The sequence below is a fragment of the Oreochromis niloticus genome, linkage group LG3, assembly GCF_001858045.2.
Source record: "Oreochromis niloticus isolate F11D_XX linkage group LG3, O_niloticus_UMD_NMBU, whole genome shotgun sequence".
In the NCBI taxonomy this organism is placed as follows: domain Eukaryota; kingdom Metazoa; phylum Chordata; class Actinopteri; order Cichliformes; family Cichlidae; genus Oreochromis; species Oreochromis niloticus.
In genome coordinates this window covers 64840042-64856108 of record NC_031967.2, presented here as the reverse complement: position 1 = coordinate 64856108, position 16067 = coordinate 64840042, and the positions used below count along the sequence as shown (strand labels likewise).

At 42.2% G+C, this 16067-nt stretch overlaps 2 protein-coding genes across 2 annotated transcripts in view; both read right to left on the bottom strand.

Annotated features, from left to right (window-relative positions):
• Nucleotides 1-16067, bottom strand: part of LOC102078817 (zinc finger protein 665) — a 1047781-nt gene that overhangs the window by 565486 nt on the left and 466228 nt on the right. The gene's annotated exons all lie outside the window — the stretch shown is intronic.
• LOC102079581 (zinc finger protein 99-like) overlaps nt 11054-16067 on the bottom strand; it is a 29308-nt gene continuing 24294 nt past the window's right edge. Inside the window, exons 2-4 of the mRNA XM_025906057.1 lie at nt 13774-13876; nt 11819-13327; nt 11054-11501 (exon numbers count right to left, since the gene is read on the bottom strand). Coding sequence (XP_025761842.1) covers nt 11214-11501; nt 11819-13327; nt 13774-13791 — 1815 coding nt within the window. The 5' untranslated portion in view covers nt 13792-13876 and the 3' untranslated portion in view covers nt 11054-11213. The remainder of the gene's footprint in view (nt 11502-11818; nt 13328-13773; nt 13877-16067) is intronic.

Below are 16067 nucleotides of genomic sequence, written 5' to 3'. Positions count from 1 at the left end.
TCCCAAAGTTAATGAGACTGTCGAGAGATACAGATTTTTTGCACGCAATCAGGCTCCTGGAGAAAATATTGATAAGTATGTTACGGACCTGAGAATGCTGGCGAGTACCTGCAACTTTGGACAATTAAAAGACTCACTGATTAGAGACCGGATCGTCTGTGGCACGAACAGCTCCAGTTGGAGGGAAAGGTTGCTCAGGGAAGAGAACCTCACATTAGACAGATGTCTAGATATTTGCAGAGCAATGGAGATTTCAAGAGAATACAACAAAACAATAGCGGGAGAGGCTGTAGAAGAACTGCATGCAGTAAAACAAAAAGAGAGAAAAAGACTGGATAAAGAGATATCATGCAGATTTTGTGGAAGAGCACATGAAAGACTCAAATCAAAATGCCCAGCATATGGAAGAAAATGCAAAAAATGTGGCAAAGAAAATCATTTTGCTATAGCATGCAGGAGTAAAAGCAGACAGAGTGAACATGGAAAAAAGGTTCACACAGTGACGGAGCAGGACTCGGATTCTTGTGAGGACATAATGACTGTCACAGCTATGACACAGACTGCAGTAGAAGTGAACCAGATCAAAGAGTCAGACATGAAAAAGCGAGAGCAGCTGTTTGCAGGCATGATGATTGGCAACAGCCTGGTCAAGTTTCAAGTTGACTGTGGTGCAACATGCAACGTTATTCCCATCAACCTGTTGAACACGAACATCAAAATGGAGCACACAGACAAGGTTCTTGTAATGTACAATAAGTCAAGGCTGTGTCCATTAGGAAAGTGTAAGGTCAAGCTGACAAACCCAAGAAACAACAAAAAGTACAGAGTCGAGTTCCAAGTGGTAGAGGAGGATTGTAAGACGCCTCTACTTGGGAGAACAGCTAGTGAAGCGATGAAGCTAATACAAGTTAGATATGATAACATCTGTGCATTGGACAGCTCAGTGACAACAGGTCCATCAGAGAAAAACACATGGTTGTTGGAAGAGATAAAGACTGAGTTTCAGGATGTGTTTACAGGAGATGGATGTTTGCAAGGTGAATATGAGCTGGAAATCGACACAACAGTGCAGCCCGTCAAACTGCCAAAACGCAGAGTCCCAGTGTCGATGATGAAACCACTGAAAGAGGAACTGATGAGCCTTGCAGACAGACAAATAATAGCACCAGTGGATTGTAGTACTGATTGGATCAGTGGGATGGTGACAGTGCAGAAGCCAAACGGCAAACCCAGGATATGTATTGACCCGAGGCCGCTCAACAAAGCTTTGAAGCGTAGTCATTTCCCGTTACCAACAATAGATGACATCTTGCCAGATGTGTCAAAAGCAAAAGTTTTCACAGTTTGTGATGTGAAACATGGCTTTTGGCATGTGAAGCTTACAGAAGAGTCAAGCCATCTCACGACATTCGCAACACCATTTGGTCGCTTTCGTTGGCTGAGAATGCCGATGGGGATCAGCCCAGCGCCAGAGGTCTTTCAGCGCAAACTGATGCAAGCGTTAGAGAACCTGCCTGGCACATACATCATAGCTGATGACATCTTGATCACTGGAAAAGGAGAGACAACTGAGTTAGCAGAAATGGATCATGATAGAAACCTGAGACTTTTCCTGGAACGCTGCAGAGAGAGGAACATCAAATTGAATGTGGAAAAACTCAAGCTTAGAAGACAGGAAGTACCATACATCGGACATCTACTCACGGCAGAGGGGCTGAGAGCTGACCCAGAGAAGGTACGGGCCATCACAGAGATGCCAGCACCAACTGACATAAAAGGGGTGCAGAGACTAGTTGGAATGGTCAACTATTTATCAAAGTTCTACAAGCATCTGTCGGATGACTGTGAGCCTCTCAGACAACTGACGCACAGAGACAGCCTATGGGAGTGGACAGACGTGCAGGAAGATGCATTTAAAAGACTGAAAGAAAAACTAACACAAGTCCCAGTTTTGAAATATTACAGCCCTGAAGAAGAGCTGACACTGCAGTGTGATGCCAGCGAGACAGGGCTGGGAGCAGCTCTGACTCAACATGGAAAACCAGTGGCATTTGCAAGTCGTGCACTGACGCTCACGGAAAGAGGTTATGCACAAATTGAAAAGGAATGTTTAGCTATTGTGTTTGGGATGGAGAAATTCCACCAATATACATATGGTCGTCTTGTGAGAGTGCAATCAGACCACAAGCCACTCGAGAACATTATTAAAAAGCCACTGTTACATGCACCTAAGAGACTGCAAAGGATGTTATTAAGGCTGCAAAAATATGATATAACCATAACATATGTTCCAGGCCGCGACATGCTACTCGCTGATACGCTGAGTAGGGCCTACCTGCAGGACAGCATCAAAAGCCAGACGGAGTTGGAGACAGAATGTGTCAACATGGTGGATTATGTTCCTGTTTCAACGGAAAGCATGGACAGAATACGAGCAGGGACAAGAACCGACCACACACTACAAACGCTGATAAAAACGATACAAAAGGGGTGGCCGGCCTGTAAGAAAGATGTACCTGTTGAAATAGCCCAGTTCCAATCTTTGCAGGATGAACTGAGCACACAGGATGGATTGGTCTTCAAGGGAGAGAGAGTGGTGATTCCACAAGCACTCCAGGCAGATATAACACAGCGAATTCACTCAACACACATCGGAACAGAAGGGTGCCTCAGGAGAGCTAGAGACTGCGTCTACTGGCACGGTATGAATGACCACATCAAAAAGTACATCGCAACATGTGACATATGTCGGTCTGTGGATGCAAAACAACAGAAAGAGACACTAAAACCACACGAGCCGACCACTAGACCATGGACCAAAGTTGGGACAGATTTATTCAACCACAGAGTAACGGCAAAGCGGAGTCTGCTGTTAAAACTGCCAAACGACTCATGAAAAAGGCGAAATTGGCTGGACGGGATCCATATCTGGCCTTATTGGACCACAGAAACACCCCAACACAAGGTTTGACTACCAGCCCTGCACAGAGACTGTTAAGCAGGAGGACGAGGACACTCCTCCCAATAGGAGACAGACTGTTGCAACCCAAAGTGACTGATAACAAGGTAGCATTGATGAAAAACAGAGAGAGACAAACAAAGTACTACAACAGGATGGCGAAGGACATGGACACATTAAACCCAGGGGACTTGGTGCGAGTCCAACCTTTTGAACCACACACCTTATGGACCAAGGCTAGAGTGTGTAACACTCTGGGAAACAGATCCTATGATGTGGAGTTGGACAACGGCAGAGTCCTCAGAAGGAATCGTCGCCATCTGAGGCGAGCTGGGGAGGTCAAAAAGGACATGTCGGTGCATCTCCAGCCTGAGGGACAGGACATTACTGTGCCGACACAGAACAAAGAGAACACACAAAACAGTACTACCAGGTCAGGACGGGTAGTACAACAACCTGGATATCTGAAGGACTATGTATGCAATTAAGGGGTAATCTGTGAGGTATATGTTGTGATTTGTTTACTGGTCTGAGGAAAGACAAAAGAGAAAAAAAAAAAAAAAAACCCCATCTGTGACGATATTTTGAGTTATATGTTGTGATTTGTTTACTGGTTAGAGAACAGAACAAAACAGCTGTGATAATATTTTGAGTTATGGCCTTGTGATCTGTTTACTTGTTTGGAAAAAAAAGAGAGAGAAAGAGAAACGAAATGGAAAAAAAAATGAATAAAAGTGATAATAAAGGAAAAGAAAAGAAAAAGGAAAAAAAAGCTAAAAATGTAAGTGGAAGGAAGAAATTTTTATTTTTGAAGAAAATTGTGTCCAACAAAGAAATGTCATGTCTAAGTTTTGTTCCAGTTGCAAACTGAGTTCTCAACTTATGAATAGTTCATTGTCTTTGTAAAAGAAAAGGGATGTAGCAATGGGAATTGCATTTACCTGTGTGTTCCGCCCGGAGTTTAGTGAGTGTAACACCGGAAGGTGAGAAGTAGAGACTCCTGACTGTTTATTAAGAGTTTAATAAAAGTTTACCTCGGAGGAGGGAAAGTTCAACCGAGCATCTTGTGGAGTTTATGGAGAGAACAAGATGAAACACTAAGTAAGGAAACCAGAACCTTTACAGGGAATGTACCTGCAGTTTAAAGCAAGGTTTACAAATTTATTGTCTGTTGTCTTCGTCTTCGTTTGTAGCTGCCGTCATAGGCAACTCTCGCATTTAAGTTCATTTTATTGGATATAATGTTGAAACAATTAGTAGTTGAAATATTAAGAAATAATAAATAAATAGTAATTCATGTTTGTTGATTAGATTTATATGTTTAAATGTGTTATTTGTGCTAACTGTGCAATTAGATAGGAACCTTTTCTATAGTTCCGTTTGTTGTTGCTAAGAGGGTATTTTTTGGCTGTCACACTCAGCAAGCTAATTAAGAGACGAGCCACGAGGTTTGCACGTCTACAGTAAGATAAATAAAAGAGTGCCTTTTTTGGACTACCCCACGACGTAAGGATTAAAGTTTTTATTCCCTTTGAGTGAGGCCAATGAGGTAAATGTTTTCTTTTGTTTATTATCATTGTATGTAAATACGCTAGCATTGCGTGATATTTCACTGCAATTACCACTGTGTGAAGTGTAATGTGTATTTTATTGATCGTTTTGTTGGAATGTTTCGTTTTATATAATGCTTAAGGGCTTTATTAAGAATATTCATTTAAGTTTGTATTTCTTTTTAGTTCTGACGGCATTGTATCGGCTGTGGTTGGACATCATTACATGTTAAGGCATGTCGAAGAATCATCCTGTCCGAAATAAATGTCAGTTTAAACGCAAAGAACAAGTTGAGCTTTATTGAGACTCGAGGGGAGTAAGACCGTTATCAGTCATCCTAATTTTACCATCTCTGTGCAAGTCTGCAGATTCCACACAAAGACGTGATCACAAAGCATGGACCTGACGCTTCAGTAAGATGTCGTCTTTTTCTTTTTTTGTCGTCTCAAAATTGAATTTAATCAAATCGATTATAGAAATCAGTGATGATACTCAGCCCGGCAGAAGTGGATGTAGCTGTGGGTAATGAGAAAAGATGGGTTGTGTTATAATGTGTTATCAAGGTTGATAACACATTACATGCCGCGGTAAATGCACTGCCTAATTGTTACCTCTCCCCACTGCCTTCAGTGGCACGCAGCAGGAAACAGATCAGGAGGCCGAGATGATGTTTAAGTTTAACATTACTCACAATATTGCCAAAGAGTGATAAGGAATTTAAGCACAAGCACGTGTCAGTAACTTATCTTTCTTGTAGATCTGTGCTCCAAATAAAGAACTTTGTGCTGACAAGATTATTAGTTAAAATAACAAACTTTAAGTTACAAATCAATATTGTCTTTCAGGTCCTGCATCAGTACATTTCCATATTTTTTATCTATAAAAAAAAAAGCTGACACTTGCGAGACTTTATCAAAGGTGTGAGCATCACAGCAGATGCCTTTGTGTCAAAGTAGCTGAGGATAAAACACAGAAAAACATGAAGGTGATTTTCCTGGCCTGGGATTTTCTAAAAATATTCTGCAGTAGATCAAAAACGAAAGAAAACCATTAATCAACATATGAACATTAGCTGATGCTGCTGAAGTGAAGCAGAGCAAAGTTACAGAGCCTTTATTAGAGACACAGCTAAGCGTTTTGAAATTTCGCATAATTTTAAAAAGTTTGAATTTGTTCAGTAGCCTATTGAACAGCAGAAATGAGACTTTCTTTTCAGAAGTAAGTAAAAGGAAAAAAACAGTGGCCGACAGCGCTGTAAACAACGGCAGACTTGTGCGTAATAAACAAGCGAATAATGCAGAAAACAGATTTTTTTGACGAGAAACTGTTCTTGAAGTACAGAGAGAGAGAGGGAGAGAGAGAGAGAGAGAGAGAGATGTGCATGAAGTGTGATTTTATTGTTGTGGAAGCAACACAGCAAAAGTAAGAGGGAATTCATGACAACGTTTATGTGAAGGGTTGGATCTTCTTTTGCTGCTGGTTTAGTCAATATTGTTTGGAGAGAGATAAAACCTGCAGCTTCAGAATCTAGTGGAAAAAGGGCGTGAACACAAAGCATGGACCCACCGAAACATCAGAGTCAGCGAACTGTCAGCTTTCAGCCCCGACCGTGTCCGTGCTGTCGGGAGAGAAAGTGTGGTCGCTAATTTTGAAGCCATTCTGATAACCTTCTTCCACCAACGATGTGGAGATCCAAATCCAATTAAAATCAAGACACTCAAAAAGATGCTCTGTAAAAGAGTAGAATTCTTGGAACAGAGTTTAATACACTGAATCATATGAACAGCAGGAAAAATACATACAGACATTTAGCAAGAAAATTACAGAGCAGAAAACAAGCAAAGCAAAACCCCGGGGTGTACAGCCTTAAGCACAGACAGCAGAGCAACACAGAGACGGACAGGTAGCAGCAGCAGGAGGAAAAAGAGCCCTGGGGGCGTCCTCTGGTCCCCTAATATAGGGACCAGTATCCCCGCCCCCTGCTGTTGGGTAACTTTCCCACGCACCCAGGAACAGCAGGTGCAGGGTCAAATATCGGCCAGAGTTCACACCTGGCGCTGGCTGAGGGCCCGGTCCAAAGTGACACCAATAGGTTAACCCTTTGCTTTACCCTCTGACAATAGGTCACAACATGGTCAAAGGTCACACATTAGTACAGCAAATAGCATAGTTTTTGTGATAATCTTATGATATTAATGTGAATAATACTTGGCCTAACTACATCAAATATATGAGTTAAATGCATTACATAAAAATAAACACTCCAGTGTAGGTTTATAGTGTGTGTGTGTACATGACAGTGATCTCATTATGTTGTTTTCAGTATCTCTGCTACCATGTAACATTTATTGTGCGTGTGTGTGTGTGTGTGTGTGTTTATATCGTATGATATTTTATTGTGATGTGTTCAGGATCTCTGTTACAATGTTACTGTTTTGGTTGTGCTGCATGAAAGACGTTGAGTGTGTATTGGAGGAGGTTAGTTACCAGAGCTGGAGAGTGAGTTATTCAGGCGAACTCTCAACAGCATTAACTGCCCTGTTACTGTACCAACTTAATAAACCTCGATGTGCGTGCACTTCTGAGGACCCGAGACTCTGCCTTCAAAGCAGGTGATAAGGTGGTGCTTAGTAGAGCTAGGGCCGAACTTTCTCGGGCCATCAGAGAGGCGAAGCGTGCACACGCCCAGAGAATCCACAACCACTTCAAGGACAGCGGCAACACACGGCGCATGTGGCAGGGCTTACAAGCCATCACTAACTACAGGACGACATCACCTGCCTGTGATGGTGACGGCTCCCTCCCAGATGCGCTGAACAACTTCTATGCTCGGTTCGACAGGCAGAACGACGTGGCAGCGAGGAAGTCCACCCCTCCTCCGAACGACCAGGTGCTGTGTCTCACTACAGCTGAGGTGAGGAAAACTCTACGCAGAGTCAACCCACGTAAACCTGCTGGACCAGACAACATCCCAGGCAGAGTGCTCAGAGAATGTGCTGAACAGCTGGCAGATGTTCTCACCGACATCTTCAACATCTCTCTGAGCAGTGCCGTCGTTCCCACGTGCTTCAAGGCCACCACCATCGTCCCCGTGCCCAAGAAGTCTTCTGTGTCCTGTCTCAACGACTACCGTCATGAGACACATCAAGACCCTGCTGCCCCCCTCACTGGACCCACTGCAATTTGCATACCGCCATAACCGCTCAACGGATGACGCCATCTCCACTGCACTCCATCTTGCCCTCACACACTTGGACAAGAAGGACACACACGTTCGAATGCTGTACATAGATTTCAGCTCAGCATTCAACACGATCATCCCCCAACAACTGATCGGAAAGCTGAGCCTGTTGGGCCTGAACACCTCCCTCTGCAACTGGATCCTGGACTTTCTGACCGGAAGGCCTCAGTCAGTACGGATCAGGAACTGCACCTCCAGCACCACCACACTGAGCACTGGGGCCCCACAAGGCTGTGTGCTCAGTCCTCTGCTGTTCACACTGCTGACTCATGACTGTGTAGCAACACACACTTCAAATCACATCATTAAGTTCGCTGATGACACGACCGTGGTGGGTCTCATTAGCAAGAACGACGAGTCAGCGTACAGAGAGGAAGTGCAGAGGCTAACGATCTGGTGTAAAGACAACAACCTGTCTCTGAATGTTGACAAGACAAAAGAGATGGTTGTTGACTTTAGGAGGACACGAGGCGACCACTCACCGCTGAGCATCAACGGCTCCTCTGTGGAGATCGTCGACAGCACCAAATTTCTGGGCGTCCACCTGGAGAAGGACCTCGGCTGGTCCCTCAACATCAGCTTCCTGCACAAGAAAGCCCAACAACGTCTCTTCTTTCTGAGAAGACTGAGAAAGGCCCAGCTTCCACCACCGATCCTGACCACCTTCTATAGAGGAACTATCGAGAGCATCCTGAGCGGCTGTATCACTGCCTGGTTTGGGAACTGTGCCATATCGGACCGCAAGACCCTACAGTGGATAGTGGGAACAGCAGAGAAGATCATCGGGGTCTCTCTCCCCTCTATTAAGAACATCTACACCACACGCTGCATCCGCAAAGCCACCAGCATTGTGGCTGATTGGACACACCCCTCTCACACACTCTTCACACTCCTGCCATCTGGAAAAAGGTACCGAAGCATTCGGGCACACACATCCAGACTGTGCAACAGCTTCTTTCCACAAGCCATCCGTCTCATCAACAAAAAGGGACTGGACTGATAAACACACACACACACACACACACACACACACACACACTATCACTCAGCTCAACTCAACTACCTCAAAGCATTGAGACTGGACTTACACATCAACCTGTAAATGCTCTTTTTGCACAATATTTTTATGTTTACTGTTCCTGCACTACCTACATACCAAGTATGTTTACTGTTTCCTTTGCACTACCTACCTAGTTAGATAGTTAGTTTTAGTTAGATAGTTAGTTTTTGTTAATTTATGTTGTAATTTATGTTAGGTCAGTCTGTCCTGTCTCTAGTTAGCTAGTTTAGTGTTTTTCTGTTAATTTATGTTGTAAATTTATGTTGCACGTAGCACCTTGGCCCTGGAGGAACGTTGTTTCGCTTCACTGTGTACAAACTGTATATGGTTGAAGTGACAATAAAGCCAACTTGACTTGACTTTGACTCGACAACATCATCCAGGTAGCAAACAGCATATGCAGTGTGAGGACGCAGCTATCGCTACAGGAGGTTCTGAAAAATGCCCGGGGGCTTCAAACAAGCCTAACAGAAGTGTGACGAATGGTACAAACCATACAGAGTAGAGAAGGCCGTTTTTGTCTTTGGACTCTGCAGACAAGGGAATCTGCCAGTAGGTGTTAGTTAAATCCAACATCATAAAAACAAGCAGTGCTTATACAGTCAGGTCAACCCGGGGCATGGGATAAGCATCAAACCATGAGACCTTCGCTTTGTGACAATCATCACAGAACCGTATAAAACCCTGCGCTCACTTCTTAATTACCTTAATTACCTGGAAGCACCTTAAAGACAACCGGCCCCTCTCAACAGCTGGGACAAATCATATGGCAAACAGATAAGCATAGGAGACCAAACACTGAGGAACAAATCCTCATTTCCTCCTGAGATAACAGCATTTTCACCATTTCAGCCAATTCCTTTTGCACAATTTGTCTCTTGTGCTCAGGCAACCTGTAGGGCCATGAACGCACTTTCACACCAGGCTGCGTTTCAAATTGGTGCTGCATGAGAGTCTTGCAGATGGTCGGGGGAATGAACACATCTGCAAACTACTGTTGCAATGCAGGAACATCTGCTTTATTGGAATGTGTGAGATGTTAATCACAATGCATCTTAAACACACTGTCTGAAAACTTCATGCCCACATCTTGATTTTAAGAAAAATCAAACATCTTTTTCTTAAGATCATTTCAGGGTTTTTAATGAGCTGCATGAACCGTGCCGAGAACAGCCAAGTCTCCTCCTCTGATAAACCTCCACATGTACCACTAAAAACATTTAAATTAGTTTGAATCGGAAATAATGGCTCAAACTACTTGTTGTGAGACCATTTCTTTATTTTTCACACCAAACTGTTTACTAAGATAAACTTTACACAGAGTTCATCAAATATAACTAACGCTTTAACATTATCAGGATTTCATAATACAAACTTCAGATCAACAGGAAAACAGCTGCAGAACATGTGGATCAAAATGAATTCATTAAAAAACAACGTGGACAAACAAAGGATACATTAAATACACTAAAGTGAAAGGAGTTATTTTTTCTGGACATAAAGTCACAGCAGGTGTTGTTTCAAAGCTGGTGGACAGATTTAGTTCATTTTGGAAGTTTTAAGAGCAACTGCAGTTTTGGGAGAAAAGGGTTCAAGAGAAGATTTTACCACAGCAAAAGATTAAATATGAATGAAGAATTGAAATTTAACTGAGGTGAAACATGCAATGAATACATAAAAAATAAGTTAATTTTGGAAAAGCTAAGAAAGTTCAAGTAAAAGAAATGATTTACATATCCATATGTGATTTTTGATAGAATACCAGTTTGGTTAAACAAAGAGAAAGAAAAGACATCCCTATAACTTTAATAATACAGTAACAAGTACAACTACTAAACACTACTGTGTCCTAAGGGAACAAAGCTTAAAATGTAACAGGGATAACATTTTAGAGAATTAAAATCCCTCAAAGGAAAAAAAACAAACTTGATATACATATCTATACATGCAACTTCCTAAATGTAAATCAGAAATCAGAGCTACCTCATCAGATCCAAGTGTGACATCAGCTGACACTCTTTACAGGAGATTCCATCTGAACTCTGTGGAGCCTGATCTCAAGGTTTTTAAGTCTGACCCTGAAACCAGAAGAGGATCTTTCTCTCTCTTCAGATTCATTGTGATCCAGTGATTTCAGTCCTGCATGATCAGGCTGATGTTTGCACACAGCAGATAATGAAGTGAATGTTTTTGCACATTGGTAACAGTGAAACAGTTTATTTACAGCGTGGGATCGTTTGTGTTCGGAGTATGAACTGAGATTCCTGAAGCTCTTGTCACACTGGTCACAGCTGAAGTTCACTTCCATGTGTGTACAGTCATGTTTGTTATGATGACCTGATTGTGAGAAGCTTTTGTCACAGTGTCTGCACTTGTATGGTGTCTCTCCTGTGTGGTTTCCCTTATGCTTTTTCTTTAAGCTCACGTGCAGTGGTGAAGGATGACCCACACTGGTCACAGATGTGCTTTTTTACCCCACTGTGGAAGAGGTCATATATTTTTAATGTACTTGGTGTGTGGAAGCCTCTCCCACATTCTTTGCAGTAGTTCATTTTGTCTCCAGTGTGTCTACGTTGATGTGGTTTTAGGTCCCGTTGATGATTGGAGGTTTTTCCACAAAGGTCACAGAGAAACTCTTTCCCACCACCACAGTGACGACAGGGTTGAGAACTGGATCCATCTGTGTTGCTCTGCTTTTTTTATTTTTATCCTGAATGTTGCCTGAAACAAAGAGCATCTCTGCCAACATCCAATTACATTTTACTGTTTACATTATAACACTGAGCTTACTGGACAAAAACGACTCTTTATTTTTCCAAACAGTTCATTCAATATAACTCCATAAGTTTAATGACGAGACTTGTTCCAAACAATCAGGTTAAAAATACAGGATAAAAAGATAAATACATACCTCACATTAACTGCACTTGTAGAGTTACTTTCTTGTGTGGATCTGTTGGTGTTTGTTAAGCTTATGTGGAGATTTAAAAGTCGTCTCACACAGGTCACATTTATAAGGTCTCTCCTGAGTGTGGCTAAACATGTGTTGTTGTAACTGTGCATCTGTTGTAAACAGTTTCCCACACTGATCACAGCAGTAAACACCATTTCCAGTGTGAATCCATAGGTGAATATTTCGGTAGTGTTTTTCACTGAAACTTTTTCCACAAAAGTTGCAGCTGTACGCCTTAATTCCAGAGTGGGTAACTAGATGCTTCTTTAAGTTTCGACTTTGAGCAAAAGCTTTACCACACAAGTCACAGTAGTGTGCTTTAACTACACTGTGGATGAGTTGGTGTTTTTTTAAGTCTCCAGCCTGGGTAAAAGACTTTCCACACAAGTCACAGCTGTAAGGTTTAACTCCACTGTGGATGAGTTGGTGTGTTTTTAAGCTTCCAGCCCGGGTAAAAGACTTTCCACACAACTCACAGCTGTAAGGTTTAACTCCACTGTGGATGAGTTGGTGTTTTTTTAAACCTCCAGACTCGGTAAAAGACTTTCCACACAAGTCACAGCTGTAAGGTTTAACTCCACTGTGGATGAGTTGGTGTTTTTTTAAACCTCCAGCCTGGGTAAAAGACTTTCCACACAACTCACAGCTGTAAGGTTTAACTCCACTGTGGATGAGTTGGTGTTTTTTTAAACCTCCAGACTCGGTAAAAGACTTTCCACACAACTCACAGCTGTAAGGTTTAACTCCACTGTGGATGAGTTGGTGTCTTTTTAAAACTCCAGACTCGGTAAAAGACTTTCCACACAAGTCACAGCTGTAAGGTTTAACTCCACTGTGGATGAGTTGGTGTCTTTTTAAACCTCCAGACTCGGTAAAAGACTTTCCACACAAGTCACAGCTGTAAGGTTTAACTCCACTATGGATGAGTTGGTGTTTTTTTAAAACTTCAGACTCGGTAAAAGACTTTCCACACAAGTCACAGCTGTAAGGTTTAACTCCACTGTGGATGAGTTGGTGTTTTTTTAAGTGTCCAGCCTGGGCAAAAGACTTTCCACACAAGTCACAGCTGTATGGCTTAAATCCACTGTGGATGAGTCGATGTGCCTTTAAGTCTCCAGCCTGGGTAAAAGACTTTCCACACAAGTCACAGCTGTAAGGTTTAACTCCACTGTGGATGAGTTGGTGTTTTTTTAAGTGTCCAGCCTGGGCAAAAGACTTTCCACACAAGTCACAGCTGTATGGCTTAAATCCACTGTGGATGAGTCGATGTGCCTTTAAGTCTCCAGCCTGGGTAAAAGACTTTCCACACAACTCACAGCTGTAAGGTTTAACTCCACTGTGGATGAGTTTGTGTGTTTTTAAGCTTTCAGCCCGGGTAAAAGACTTTCCACACAAGTCACAGCTGTAAGGTTTAACTCCACTGTGGATGAGTTGGTGTCTTTTTAAGTCTCCACCCCGGGTAAAATACTTCCCACAGTCATCACAGCTGTATGTTTTCTCTCCCTTTCTTCTGTGAGGTTTGTCGGCCTCCTGAGAGCGCTGACTTCTCGCTCCATGTTGGTCCTGCAGTGACAGAGATACAAACAGAGGCAGTGAGTGAAATGCAGTCGTGGAACAAACTGAAACTCCCTCCATCAGTGGAATCAAACATGTCAACAAACACATTGTAGGTGTGTTAACATCAGTTTCTGGTGATAGTATCACATTTCAATGATGTGCTACAATGACAGTCATAATGAAAAATAGATATTGAAGAAATATTGATAAGTGGAGAAAATATTTTACTCATAAAAAATTGTGAGTTCAATTTTTGATATTGTTGTTTCAATGTGTGCCGATAAAAAACTTATGTTTGTATCTTCTTGTAACATCTGAGTTTTTTTGGTTGTGAATGTAGATTCTGTGTATATGGAGGAGCCCGGGATGGAAAGGATAATGCTGCTGTTAACATGTTTTTAAAAACCAACCAGCTGAGCACACAGTTTCAATAACAGGGATATTTTTCTTACCTTTTGTGTTGAAGTCATTTTTTCCTCTATAGTGGCTGAGCTGAGTCCAAATGGCTGAAATTGTTCCTCTGTTGCTCCACCAGACTCTTCTCCTGTTACTCAACTGGGACACAAAAAATTATATGCATTTTATCCCTGATAAAAAAAGCAGAGCAAATAAACATGACTAAACTCCTCAGTGACAACAATACCTATGAAACTTCAATGTGGAACTCGAGAAGCAGCTACAACAAGAAAGTCATCAGTTGACACAAGAACCTGAAAGGGAAAAAGCCACTGACCCCCCTGCATATCACTGCCTTTACCCAGTGGATGCTACACTCTGTATATATGGACCTCTATAGATCCACAAGTCCGGCTCACACTCAATGGTAGCAGTATAAACTCAGCCACCTGAAGCACCTCATTAGATTCCACCTACTCCACCCAGACAAGGAAAAGCGTGGTTGTATGTATATAGGAGCAGGAAGATAACAGTGAAGTCCTAAGGTCACATGAGCTTGTGGGCCATGCAGACGTAATCTTTTTTTAATCTTAAGCCTTGACTTTAAAATACAGGGAGTGCAGAATTATTAGGCAAGTTGTATTTTTGAGGAATAATTTTATTATTGAACAACAACCATGTTCTCAATGAACCCAAAAAACTCATTAATATCAAAGCTGAATGTTTTTGGAAGTAGTTTTTAGTTTGTTTTTAGTTTTAGCTATTTTAGGGGGATATCTGTGTGTGTAGGCGACTATTACTGTGCATAATTATTAGGCAACTTAACAAAAAACAAATATATACCCATTTCAATTATTTATTTTTACCAGTGAAACCAATATAACATCTCCACATTCACAAATATACATTTCTGACATTCAAAAACAAAACAAAAACAAATCAGCGACCAATATAGCCACCTTTCTTTGCAAGGACGCTCAAAAGCCTGCCATCCATGGATTCTGTCAGTGTTTTGATCTGTTCACCATCAACATTGCGTGCAGCAGCAACCACAGCCTCCCAGACACTGTTCAGAGAGGTGTACTGTTTTCCCTCCTTGTAAATCTCACATTTGATGATGGACCACAGGTTCTCAATGGGGTTCAGATCAGGTGAACAAGGAGGCCATGTCATTAGTTTTGCTTCTTTTATACCCTTTCTTGCCAGCCACGCTGTGGAGTACTTGGACGCGTGTGATGGAGCATTGTCCTGCATGAAAATCATGTTTTTCTTGAAGGATGCAGACTTCTTCCTGTACCACTGCTTGAAGAAGGTGTCTTCCAGAAACTGGCAGTAGGACTGGGAGTTGAGCTTGACTCCATCCTCAACCCGAAAAGGCCCCACAAGCTCATCTTTGATGATACCAGCCCAAACCAGTACTCCACCTCCACCTTGCTGGCGTCTGAGTGGGACTGGAGCTCTCTGCCCTTTACCAATCCAGCCACGGGCCCATCCATCTGGCCCATCAAGACTCACTCTCATTTCATCAGTCCTTAAAACCTTAGAAAAATCAGTCTTGAGATATTTCTTGGCCCAGTCTTGACGTTTCAGCTTGTGTGTCTTGTTCAGTGGTGGTCGTCTTTCAGCCTTTCTTACCTTGGCCATGTCTCTGAGTATTGCACACCCTTGTGCTTTTGGGCACTCCAGTGATGTTGCAGCTCTGAAATATGGCCAAACTGGTGGCAAGTGGCATCTTGGCAACTGCACACTTGACTTTTCTCAGTTCATGGGCAGTTATTTTGCGCCTTGGTTTTTCCACACGCTTCTTGCGACCCTGTTGACTATTTTGAATGAAACGCTTGATTGTTCGATGATCACGCTTCAGAAGCTTTGCAATTTTAAGACTGCTGCATCCCTCTGCAAGATATCTCACTATTTTTGACTTTTCTGAGCCTGTCAAGTCCTTCTTTTGACCCATTGTGCCAAAGGAAAGGAAGTTGCCTAATAATTATGCACACCTGATATAGGGTGTTGATGTCATTAGACCACACCCCTTCTCATTACAGAGATGCACATCACCTAATATGCTTAATTGGTAGTAGGCTTTCGAGCCTATACAGCTTGGAGTAAGACAACATGCATGAAGAGGATGATGTGGACAAAATACTCATTTGCCTAATAATTCTGCACTCCCTGTATATGCTGTTCCACAGTTGACCTTAATCTTACAGAGAATGCGATGAATTTATGGATAATTAAAGTCAGTAATATATCCACAAACACAACAAGAAAGTCAGTTAATGCTATCATTCTACTCTTCATTTGATCAGAAACAGTTATCACAATTTGTACATTTTCTTGTTACAAATAT